Here is an 11,124-nt window from a genome sequence, read left to right as displayed (position 1 = left end):
GCAATCAAAAAAAAAATAAAAAAATATTACATGCCCCGGGTGAGGCTCGAACTCACGACCTTAAGATTATGAGACTTACGCGCTGCCAACTGCGCCACCGAGGCTATGTGTGAAGGCTGGCTAACAACCAATTCAGCCCCCAAACGTTCTAGATCGAGAATAAATATTGTTCTTAACTCCCAAAAAAAGCATTAAAGGATTATTTAATACAATTTTAAAACAAATAAAAATGAGTGAAAGCATATTTACTCGTTTTGCAGTTGTAAAAACTCCACTTAGCTTGAATGAGTCATTGGAAAGCCGTCCTCCACCTGTCCCTTTGGCGCAGAGGATAGCGCGTTGGACTTCTAATCCAAAGGTCGCGGGTTCGATCCCCGCAAGGGATGAAATGTTGAGTTTCATTAAATTTTTTGCCGTATCTCATTTTTTTTATTGATAACAACATTCTAATATTGATAACATATTGGTAACTCTAGTTCTTGGGCTGCAACAAGGGGCAGAGATTACGTTCAAGTTCAGAACTACTGGGACTTAATTTCTCCACGTTGCCGGCATTAGTATCTTATTTTTTTTATTGAAAACAACTTTCTAATTTTGATAACACATAATGGTAAGTCTAGTTCTTGGGCTGCAGCGAGGGTGAGAGATTTCGTTCGAGTACAGGACTACTTAGTCTTAATTTCTCCACATTGGCGGCATTTGTGTTTAAGCTTTCTTCGGTCAAACGTTTGGCGCGCAGTTCTTGTATGGAAGCTGTGAATGTTTCAGTATATATTTTAGCAAGAAAATCTCTTTGGCTTTGGGTAACTTACGACTGTATGGGGTGTATTTATCAGATAGCATACTCTCCAGGTTATAGCCAATAAATCCAACAACTCCAGCTATGGGCAAAGTGATGTAAACGGCGTTACGCCTCAGCAGAGCCATTACAATGGGCCACATCTTGGTTTTAGTGCTTGTCTTTACTTAATATCAGTAATTTAAAGACAAAAACACGAAATAAACGGCGTGCAGAATTATAAAATCAGCCGACAGCTGATTGGGCTGCCAGATCGCTGGAATAAGTTGAGAAACCAGTTCAAAAAACCGTTCTAATAAAATTTTAATTACAATTACAAAACTAGTCAACTGTTTTAAGAAATGTTTATAAAGTTATAGTTCTTAAGTCAAACTTGGTGTAAAGAACATGTAAGCTTATTGCTTATTTCTCCACCCCTGAATCAAGTATGCTATCACACTATCGGCTGATTGCGCCGAACTCAATGTCATTTTTTTGCTAGCACCAAACGGTCATACATTAATTTTTTGTGTTTTTGTGCTCTCTCTTTTCGTCGGTAGTGCAATATTGCAATACAAATTACATAAAAACGGGAAAAATTCAGGCGAAACTAGAAGATTGCGGTGAACGGGCAAGCGGATACTTGCACAAAGGGAACGGCGAAAAAGATGCAAGAACGGGAAAAACGTATTTACGCATTACGCAGCGAGTCGTTGATTTGCCGTTTTTTTTTGTTTTTATAATGCCCAATATCGGGGTAGCTGCACCAAATGCAGTTAACAACAGATCTCTTGTGATGTAGGCAAAAAAAAATAAAAATTAAAGAAAGAAATAAATAAATAATATCAGAAAACAACAACCATTACTCTCTACGCAATAACAAAAAAAAAAGCAGCAGCAGTAACTACAACAACAACACCGTCGGCGACTAAGTGCAATCAACAATTACAACGCAATCAGAACAAAGAACTACCAGCAGCAGCAAAAACAACAAACGGTGGACAGAACAGACAAGAGAAAGAGTAAGAGGAAGAAGAACAACAAAAGCAGCAGACGACGCATAATTTCCTGCTCACACACACACACACACACAAACGCGCGCGAACGTCCGCGGGCACAAAGAGAGCGGGACAACAAAGAATATCAAAGAGTGTGGGAGAGTAAGAAGCAGAGGAGCTAGCGAAAGGGAAAGGAAAAACTGCAGGGGAGCAGCAACTGCATTTCTGGATTCGGATCTGGATCTTTGGATATATCCACGCGTAAAATGACCAATTCGGGACGCAATCATCATCGATTCGATGTAAGTTAGCCAATAAGATTTTGTTATAATTCTCAAATCTCTAAAAGTTATAAAATATGGTAAATTAATCAAAATCGTATTATCTATGAAAGATTTCTGAATCTTATGTATCTAAGAGATATCAAAATATGATATATGTATGTTAAAGAAATAGAACAAATTGTTTTTTAAGCATTTTCGTCGTAGTTCAGTAAAAAATGGTTTGGAATTTTTAAATTTGAAACGTTTAAAAAAAGGGTATTATCTTTTTAAAAAGTTTCCATGACTCGCTAGGTTTTAAGTATTTATGTGACTTATTATTGCACTTGAAAGTTCTTTTATGGCTTCTAAACTCTAAATATGTTTAGAGAATTATAGACGAAGAATTCGTTAAAAATTTATGAATTAATGACCTCTCTTACTAAAAATTCCATTTCCTTATCGTGACAATTTTCATTTTCAATCCAAAGCCCCCAGAAATCTCGAAAGGTTTTCAAGTGATAGATAAGCAATCTGAAAGTGGACCGTAAGTTTTTTTTTATTACGGACAGCCTCTATATATTTCATGGTTATTACTTCACCTTCTAAATATTGATTCAATAAATCATTTATTGAATAAATGATTTTAGGATTGATGGATTCTCAAAGACATATCCAAAACTGGGCTTTATCTATATGAATCAGTTTTTAAGATATTAAGTTTAAGTTTTTGTTAGCTTGAGGGCATTTCCTTCCCCCTCTACCAAGCTCAAGACGCGCTGTTGCTCTTTTGTTTGTTTGCCTGTCCAGACAGTTAGTCAGTCACTTCCATTTCAACGGCTCCACCCCCCAAAACCCTAACTACTAAAATAGACTGCATCTCGTTTATTTTTATGGCAAAGCGAGTTCTTTGTCCTTCGTTTGAAGTCAGGAATAAGGAATCCGAAGAGAGGAAGGACAGGAGTCATCGCCTTTGTCGGAGCGACGGGGAGTTTGCCCAGCTTGTAAAAGTGTAAGTGGCTAATGCCTCACCCTCCTTCAAAAACAACAAAAATTATATCTGTATATATATGTTTGTCTTGCGACAAAAGTGCAATAAACTCGCTGACAACACACCCCCAAGGTTTAACCCCCCAAAGCCCCCATACACATCGAAACTTGGGTAATGACCAGTTGCAAAGTGAGGACTTCTGACAAATTGGAAATTCTTCGCCAAGTGCAATGTGGACACACAATGCCAAGTAAATAAGCAAACAGAGAAGAAGCTCATGACCGGAATTTACCAATTTGTTAGACACTGAAAGGAATATATTTTACTTGTCTCGAATCATTTTTATTTCATTTTTATTTAAATTTAAGGTTTTTAATTCTGTTATAAAAATATTTTCAAATTAAATTTTAAAAATATATCTAAAACACATAACTTTCTCAGTTTATAAAAGTTTCTTTCCGTGTACTTGCTTTAATTGCTGTAAAGGAAAAAGAGAGAGGGGTAATGGAAATGAAGACTCATTTTAATTGCGTTCTCCTATGCTTTAATCGCACCGAATTGCTTATTTATTTTGTGGGCTTTACCGACTGTCCATTCTTGGTATTCGGTATTTAGAGTACTTAACTTATCTAGAGAACCAACGCAAAAACCAATAACAAACGAAAGTAAACAGATTGCCCGATAAACAGCTGACGGGCATTATACCGCAAAGTCTGGCAGCATTGCAACCCTTGCAGATTTACCAACTTAAAGAGAGAAAGAGGGGGGGAGAGGAATCTGTTGATAAAGTGAGAGATAGTCCCTTGGAATTTACAGTTATTGATACCCTATAAGAGGATTTATACGTTTTTAATTTATAATAGGAAGGGCTTTTTTAACTTTATCATAAACGGTTCACTGTTCTTCAAATATTTCTTATTTTTTTCCATTAAATATGAACTTTAAGTAACATTCCGTAGACTTTGCTTGGTTTTGTGTTAATTTTCAGTCTGACCCCGCCGAAAAGGTTCAAGTACTTGGGCAAGGGCATCAACAGTTCTTTAGTTTTGTTTGGACAGTGTCTCTTCTTATTGTGCACTCTCTCTTTCGGTTTAAGACTTGCTCTCATTGAGATTTTCATAGCTGGGTTTTTTGTTGTTGCGTCGACCTTTGTGTGGGTGCATTGGCCCGCCTCCTCATTTCATTTTTCGCGAGAGAAAAACAGAGAGAGAGAAAATAGAGTGAGAGTGCTTCTGGTGGGACAGCTGTTTCTTGAGCTTCGGCTGCGTTGCGTGTTTGATTCTCCACTCAGTTCTCATTCTGCGCTCTGTTGTCATCGATGTTGTCTCGCGAAAATTGCAGCTCGCCTTCGTTTTTCGTGACTCGCGTTTTCTGCATTTACACGATTTTCCTTGCAGCTGGGGGAATATCGAAAAGAAAATCCATTTCACGAGAGTCCAGCTGAAAATATAAACAAATGGTAGGGCAAATTGTCTATCAAATTTGTCTGTAAAATAACTAAAAGTGTGTGTTTTCTTGTGCTGTTTGTGATGGCATTTCCAACTGTTATTGGGCTTTTCCGCCTGATTTTCCTTACCAGTGTCAGTGTGTGTGTGTGTGTGTTGTCAGCTGTTTTTTGTGTATATATTCTTTAACTGCTTAAAGTTTTAGTTTTTGATAAAGTTTTTTAAAGATATTCTTGTTTTGGAAAGTCTATATTTATCGACAGAAGAAAAACTCAATGAGTGCAACCCAATTTGGATGCTGACCCAGTTTTCCCTATTCGCTGACCTTGCTTACATGCATGTATATAGCTTCTATACTATATATTTGCATGTATATATACCGTGAATATATAGAACGGAAGCATGATTGTCTGTCAGTGCTATCAACTCTCAACTTTTTGTGGGCCAGCTGACCCGGCCATGGCTTATATAAAATGCAGCCCAGATTTGTTGTCATGTGGGCTGCTATATAACATGTATATATAAACATATATATATATATTTGATATGCATTAATTCCTCTTTTTTTCGTTCGAGGTCACTTGGAAAGTAAATGCCCGACTGGGAATTTGTAATTTGTTTACTTTTTTCCACACGCACCAACCGCCCACTTTTGTTCTTATTGTTGTTGTTGTTTCTGTTTTCCACTTCCTTTTTGTCAGCTGTTTTAGTTTAGTTACGTATACGCCATGTGTTGCATGATCAAATAAATAATAAACTATGCAAAAACGCAGCAATCAAGCGAAATGCCTTGCACTTGTCGCTTCCATCACTTAAAACGAATTGAGTTGGAAACTATTTTGGATCTCAACTGCACTTGAATTAGCATAAGTACGTGCGAAAGATATACCGCCTTGGATTTAGTAGTGGGTGGAATTTAAATGGTTTATAAGCGCATATTTGCAGAGTAATTCGATGGATTGTAGGTTGAGGTAGAACATTCATAGAAAGATAAGTAGAAGTTATGAATAAGAACTTCACAAAAACGGGTGTTACATTCATATTATTTAGACTTTTTAGAAGAAGTGCACATATTATGTTACATAAAGCCTTAAAATTTTTTAAAATACAATAACTATTTCAACCTTCCCTGTACTTTGAGTTCCCATTGTTCGTTCTGATTGAATTCAGGCCACTTTAAGTGTTTTTCTCCTAAATTGATAACACGTTTGTTTGTCATCTTTAGATGGTCTAATTGAATATGAGCATATGAATATTCCCCATATAGATTTATTCTCAACTCCCATTGTTGTTAAAGATCTGCAGCTCGCAATCAATAATTTATTGGACCTTCAAATCGCTTTATTTGAATCTCATACATATGAATGCCTTTTTTACAATTGTGGAAACAGCAATTTTATAACCGACATGTATTGTGTGTTCATAGTGCTTCTGTAATTGTTGTGTCATTTTACAGTACTTTTGACAAAGAAAGGAATGTGTATTGTTAAGTTAAATGTGTGTATACTCTGCTGGGGGGTTTTTTTTAGGTGTACTCGTATAATAGGGCTGTAGGGAGTTGTTTGGATTTAAAACAAAGGTATATTTGATCTTTTAGGATTTAACTTATATATTGTAGTAGCCAAAATGAGTTTGATTGGTTAAAATCTTAAATTCTTAATTTAATCTTCAAACAAGTTTTAAAACTCTTCAACTATGGAATATACCCTTCCCTTTTTTTAAAGTATTTTCTTCAGTTATCAATTGAATCTTTTGTTATTGTCATTATTATTTATACAGTCTTATTTCTTGTTCGCGCTTCGCTCAAATTCGTCACACGTTCGATCGATTGCCTTTTTTAAATTGCCTTTGATGACTTTTCATTTAAGTTGAATGCCACAAAGGGGGTTGGGGGCTTGAGTAGAAGAAGAAGGCGGCCCCCTCCGAAGAGCTTAAAGTTGGGTGCGCATTTCAATTAAAGCACGACCGCCCGCCCAACCTTGATGTCCGAATATTTGTATTTCTTCTTTTTCATTTTTGGTTTTGAGTCTCGTAATAAATTCCACTGTTGTTCTATTTTTTCCACGACGTTTATGGTTTTTATGTTTGGGAAATATCAACCAGTTCCTGTTGCAGTAAGTAAGTGATTTAAAAATAATAAAAATCAAAAACAAGCCGAGGCCAAAAAAAGAAGCCGGGAGCAACGTATTGGAGACGCAATTTGTGAATAATTTAATCGAGCGTTCACACGGCGCCAGCTGCTCAAAAATAAAAAATACAAAAAAAAAAAAAAGGAAAATAAGAGAGTGCTGAAGAGTTAATTGAATCGGCAGAGGCGCAGATAAGAAAACTGAGAATGTTTGCCAGCAACGCCGAGACAGGCGTCAACGACGTCGGTAGCAGCAACAATGGTGGCAGCAGCAGCAACAACAGTGGCGGCGGTCCTAGCGGCAGCATTGAGCTGCTGTGCCCGCCCAGCGGCAGCAGCAGCATCAGTGGTAGCGCCAGTTTTAGCAGCAACAGCGGTGCCAGCGGCAGTAGCAGTCAAACGCACAGTACTGCCGTCAGTAGTGCCACAGATCGCAGCACCAGCAGCAGCAGCAGTAACATCAACCACACCAACAACAACAACAATCACAATCCGAGCTTACAACTGAATGGTAATGCCAATAGCAATATCAGGCAACATAGCAACAGCAACACCAGACAGAACAGCAGCAATATTAGACTGCATAGCAGCAATAATAGCAACAGCAGCAGCAACAGTAACTCCAGCAACAGCAGCAACATAAGCCCTCCCAACAGCAACAACAATAACAATCACAGCAGCAATATCATAAGCGGTTTTTGCAGCACCATTTGGCGTTCAGCAACATTTGGCAGTGCCACACCTGTTATTAACCCATTACCAGCTGTACACATTAACCCCAAGGGCATGGAAAGCAGCAGTGATAGTTGCTCATTGAGCTCATCGATAACGCCAGAGGTTTGCCTGGGGGATCAGCCAACGACTGTGGCCATCAGCACTCAAGATCAGCCAGAGGATCAGTCCGTAAGAAAAAACAAAAACCAAAAAAGAAAAACCCATACAAAAAAAGAAGATAAAAAACCGAAAAAAAGCTAAAAACCATTACAAAAATTTGTCAATCGTTACCACCTCCGATTTTCCCCACTTCAGCGGTCGTATATAATATCATCTTGATCCAGCATTTTGTACATATTGCTCAAGAAACCCTCGCAAAAACCACCCTCTGTCTCTATCTAACGCTCTCTCCTCCTCTCTTTCTCTCGTCGCTCGTTATGATTCTTCCATTAATTAATTTGTTTTCATCCGGAATTCAATTTAATTTATTGGTTTTCATGAATGCTCTTTTTTTAATTTTTGGGCCACTTGAGAGTAATCAGTCAGTTGATTTTGTTTAGCCATCCATACATCTCCCCCGAAATTGGGAAAAACTTCATAGCCATAAGATTACTTTTTGAAATGCCATCACTCATCCGCCATGTTGGTCCGTTTTACAGCAAACATTCCTAGGCGCCACCGAACTGGACGATGAGTTAATCAAACAACTGCCAAAGGAGGTACTGCTGCGAGTTTTCTCCTACCTGGATGTTGTCTCACTATGCCGCTGTGCACAGGTAAATGAACTTCTATATGTTAAACGCCCATATTCTGGGTGTCCGTTCAGGCTTTTCCTTAACTAATGAATTTTTCATGCTACACAGGTATGCAAATATTGGAACGTGCTGGCCCTCGACGGTTCCAGCTGGCAGAAAATCAATCTATTCGACTTTCAACGTGATATCGAGGTGAGCTTTGGGGCATCTAACTAATGGTTAACGAAAGCCACGCGCAGCTTCCAGAATCTTAATTTTATACATATTTGAGTTAGGGAATAAGGTTCTGTAAGGAAGTTTAGGGTTTCATATTGTAATTTCAACAAAATATATTTGAAGTCTAGACTGCAATAAGCTTAGAACGAGATATATGGTTCTTTGTGTTTAGTAAAGATAAAATCTATTAGCACAGCTCTAATAACTAATCAACTTTATACTAACTAAATGTTTATATCAATATTTATTGAAAACAGGGTCCAGTGATTGAGAATATATCGCAGCGATGTCGCGGTTTCCTCAAGTCACTGTCGCTGCGTGGCTGCCAATCGGTGGGAGATCAGTCCGTAAGGTAAGTAACTACTCCTAACTGCTCTATAAAACCAATAATAAATGATAAATGTAATATTTCAGAACTCTAGCGAATCACTGCCACAATATCGAACACTTAGATCTGTCCGAATGCAAGAAGATAACCGATATATCCACACAGTCCATCAGCAGGTATTGCTCCAAATTAACGGCCATTAATTTGGACTCGTGCTCCAACATAACAGACAACAGCTTGAAGTATCTATCCGATGGCTGTCCAGTAGGTTTTAATATGAATTAATCCCATTAGCATAATACTTTATTCGGGGTTGTAACCGCAGAACCTCATGGAGATCAACGTGTCCTGGTGCAACCTGATCTCTGAGAATGGCGTGGAGGCGCTGGCTCGCGGCTGCGTCAAGCTCCGCAAGTTTAGCAGTAAAGGTTGTAAACAGATTAACGACAATGCCATAATGTGCCTGGCCAAATACTGTCCCGATTTAATGGTGCTAAATCTACACAGCTGTGAGGTGAGTATAAATAACTTCTTAGATATAGATTTTATAATCAAGATTTGTTTTTGTTTAGACCATAAGCGATTCATCGATCCGCCAACTGGCTGCCAATTGCCACAAGCTGCAAAAGTTGTGCGTGTCCAAGTGTGCGGACCTTACCGATCTCACGCTGTTGTCCCTCTCGCAGCATAATCACCTGCTGAACACCCTGGAGGTGTCTGGGTGTCGCAATTTCACGGACATCGGCTTCCAGGCGCTGGGGCGAAACTGTAAATATCTGGAGAGAATGGACCTGGAGGAGTGTAGCCAGATAACAGATTTAACGCTGGCCCATCTTGCCACCGGTTGTCCCAGCTTGGAGAAATTAGTAGGATTGATTTCCTTGATAACTGAAAATTATCTAATTTCTTGGCTCCCCAATAGACCCTTTCGCATTGTGAGCTGATCACGGATGATGGTATTAGACACCTTACTACTGGCAGCTGTGCTGCTGAAATTCTGTCTGTGTTGGAGCTGGACAACTGCCCTTTGATCACGGACCGAACGCTAGAGCATTTGGTGTCCTGCCACAATCTGCAGCGCATTGAGTTATTCGACTGTCAGCTTATCACCCGCACCGCCATACGCAAGCTGAAGGTAATAATTATTAGATTGTATTAATTACAGAGATTTAATAATTATTATGATTGCAGAATCATCTACCAAATATCAAGGTGCACGCCTACTTTGCACCCGGAACCCCGCCAGCTGTGACCAGCGGCCACCGACCACGCTATTGCCGCTGCTGTGAGATTCTCTGAGATACGGCCATTGGCTTCGCCAGAAAGATAATGCGAAAGACGGCCACGGACTGATGCTGGCCCGTGTGCATCGTCATGTTCGCCATGGTGTTCAGCCTGACTCTCGTCTCGATGATCTGCATGTATTTGCTGGGCCTGCTTGACGCAGTGATGACAACATAGTCACTAAATCTGTAGCAGCAGCAACAGCAGCAGCGGCTTGAAACGAAAACGGAAACGGAAACGTAACCCTAGTTTTAGTTTAAAGCGAGTTTCAAAAACTCGCAGAAAACCAGCATCAAATTGTGATTATTTTATTTAATATGCTACGTTAACTAGACCCTCATTTGTGTAAAACTGTATTAGCCCCAGACCACGCTCTATGTTTGTTATTAACTGCAGCCCGATGAATTGCTAGCTTATATAGATCTGTATATATATATACATACATATATACATATATATGTAGACGATCCAGCTTCAGGTGGTTCCGCTGAATGTTCTGTGTCTAGCGCTTAGAAACTGCAATTATGTGCGTTTAGTTTTAACTCTCATACAAGCATGCCTGTATTAAATGTTTGCTAAATTATGACTAAATTATTTAAATCCATCTGGAGCATGCTCGGATTTTATCTCTTACTGGTTCACACCTAAAACTAAAAACTATAAAAAAAACGAAAGAAAAACCTGGAGTTTTCTAAATTCCAAAACATGTCGATAGAACCACAAAGCGTTCAAAAATAAAACACACACACACACACACACTATATGCGAGTTATGATTAATTTCCGATTTAAAACCACACAAGTCTAGTGCCAGCTAAAACTGTTCAGCAAGTTAGCATTATCTAATGTATAGCCATGTATATTACACAACGAACAAACGACTCATCTTCCCTGAAAACACACACAAAACAACAGTACCCACATAAATAATTCAATAAAACTATATATGTACACCCGTCTGGACTCCCACAGATATTTATACAGTCTATTTTGTAATGTATTATCCAAGGAGAAAGTTAAACAATGTATAGAAAGGGGCAGGAAGGTGTTATCGTAAACCCTCGCGATAAGCTCACAGTTTGGGCCCACACTACTACTAAGTAGATAATATAGGATTTTCCACAACTGAAAGGTTTCCCCTCTTTCTATCCAACAGAACTACATAATTATCCCAAATCTCGAGAGATCGAACCGAACCCAAGTTGTGAGCTTGGGGACTAGGATAAAC

The 11,124-nt window shown here is 38.8% G+C and overlaps 2 protein-coding genes and 2 non-coding genes across 6 annotated transcripts; 2 read left to right on the top strand and 2 right to left on the bottom strand.

Annotated features, from left to right (window-relative positions):
* Positions 1–31: 31 nt before the first annotated feature.
* Positions 32–104, bottom strand: Trnam-cau. Its single transcript has one exon. It is a non-coding gene; the product is annotated as a tRNA-Met (tRNA).
* A 209-nt stretch (positions 105–313) lies between these two features.
* Positions 314–386, top strand: Trnar-ucu. The gene has a single exon. It is a non-coding gene; the product is annotated as a tRNA-Arg (tRNA).
* Positions 387–554: 168 nt separating this feature from the next.
* Positions 555–1,052, bottom strand: LOC108106342 (small integral membrane protein 12-A). The gene is made up of 2 exons (XM_017213322.2): positions 813–1,052; positions 555–753 (listed from the first exon to the last, which is right to left on the bottom strand). Exons 1-2 carry the CDS (start codon positions 940–942, stop codon positions 617–619), a joined length of 267 nt encoding a protein of 88 aa, XP_017068811.1. The 5' UTR covers positions 943–1,052; the 3' UTR covers positions 555–616.
* A 211-nt stretch (positions 1,053–1,263) lies between these two features.
* On the top strand, positions 1,264–10,658 carry LOC108106335 (F-box/LRR-repeat protein 20). 3 transcript variants are annotated; one of them, XM_017213308.2, is made up of 10 exons: positions 1,264–2,078; positions 6,576–7,503; positions 7,974–8,090; positions 8,178–8,261; positions 8,543–8,637; positions 8,700–8,877; positions 8,939–9,127; positions 9,186–9,479; positions 9,536–9,748; positions 9,805–10,658. In XM_017213308.2, the coding sequence occupies exons 2-10, from the start codon at positions 6,808–6,810 to the stop codon at positions 9,910–9,912; spliced, it is 1,974 nt and encodes a 657-aa protein (XP_017068797.1). In that variant the 5' UTR covers positions 1,264–2,078; positions 6,576–6,807; the 3' UTR covers positions 9,913–10,658. The 3 variants fall into 3 exon arrangements, with proteins under 3 accessions (XP_017068797.1, XP_017068798.1, XP_017068799.1); XM_017213309.2 differs by lacking the exon at positions 6,576–7,503 and having other exon boundaries at positions 1,269–2,078; XM_017213310.2 differs by lacking the exons at positions 1,264–2,078; positions 6,576–7,503 and adding an exon at positions 4,322–4,486.
* The last annotated feature ends 466 nt before the right edge of the window (positions 10,659–11,124 follow it).

This window comes from Drosophila eugracilis, unplaced genomic scaffold, assembly GCF_018153835.1.
Source record: "Drosophila eugracilis isolate 14026-0451.02 unplaced genomic scaffold, ASM1815383v1 contig_90, whole genome shotgun sequence".
NCBI lineage: Eukaryota > Metazoa > Arthropoda > Insecta > Diptera > Drosophilidae > Drosophila > Drosophila eugracilis.
The sequence above is the reverse complement of the archived record's forward strand: the minus strand, read 5'-3'. Positions and strand labels throughout refer to the sequence as shown.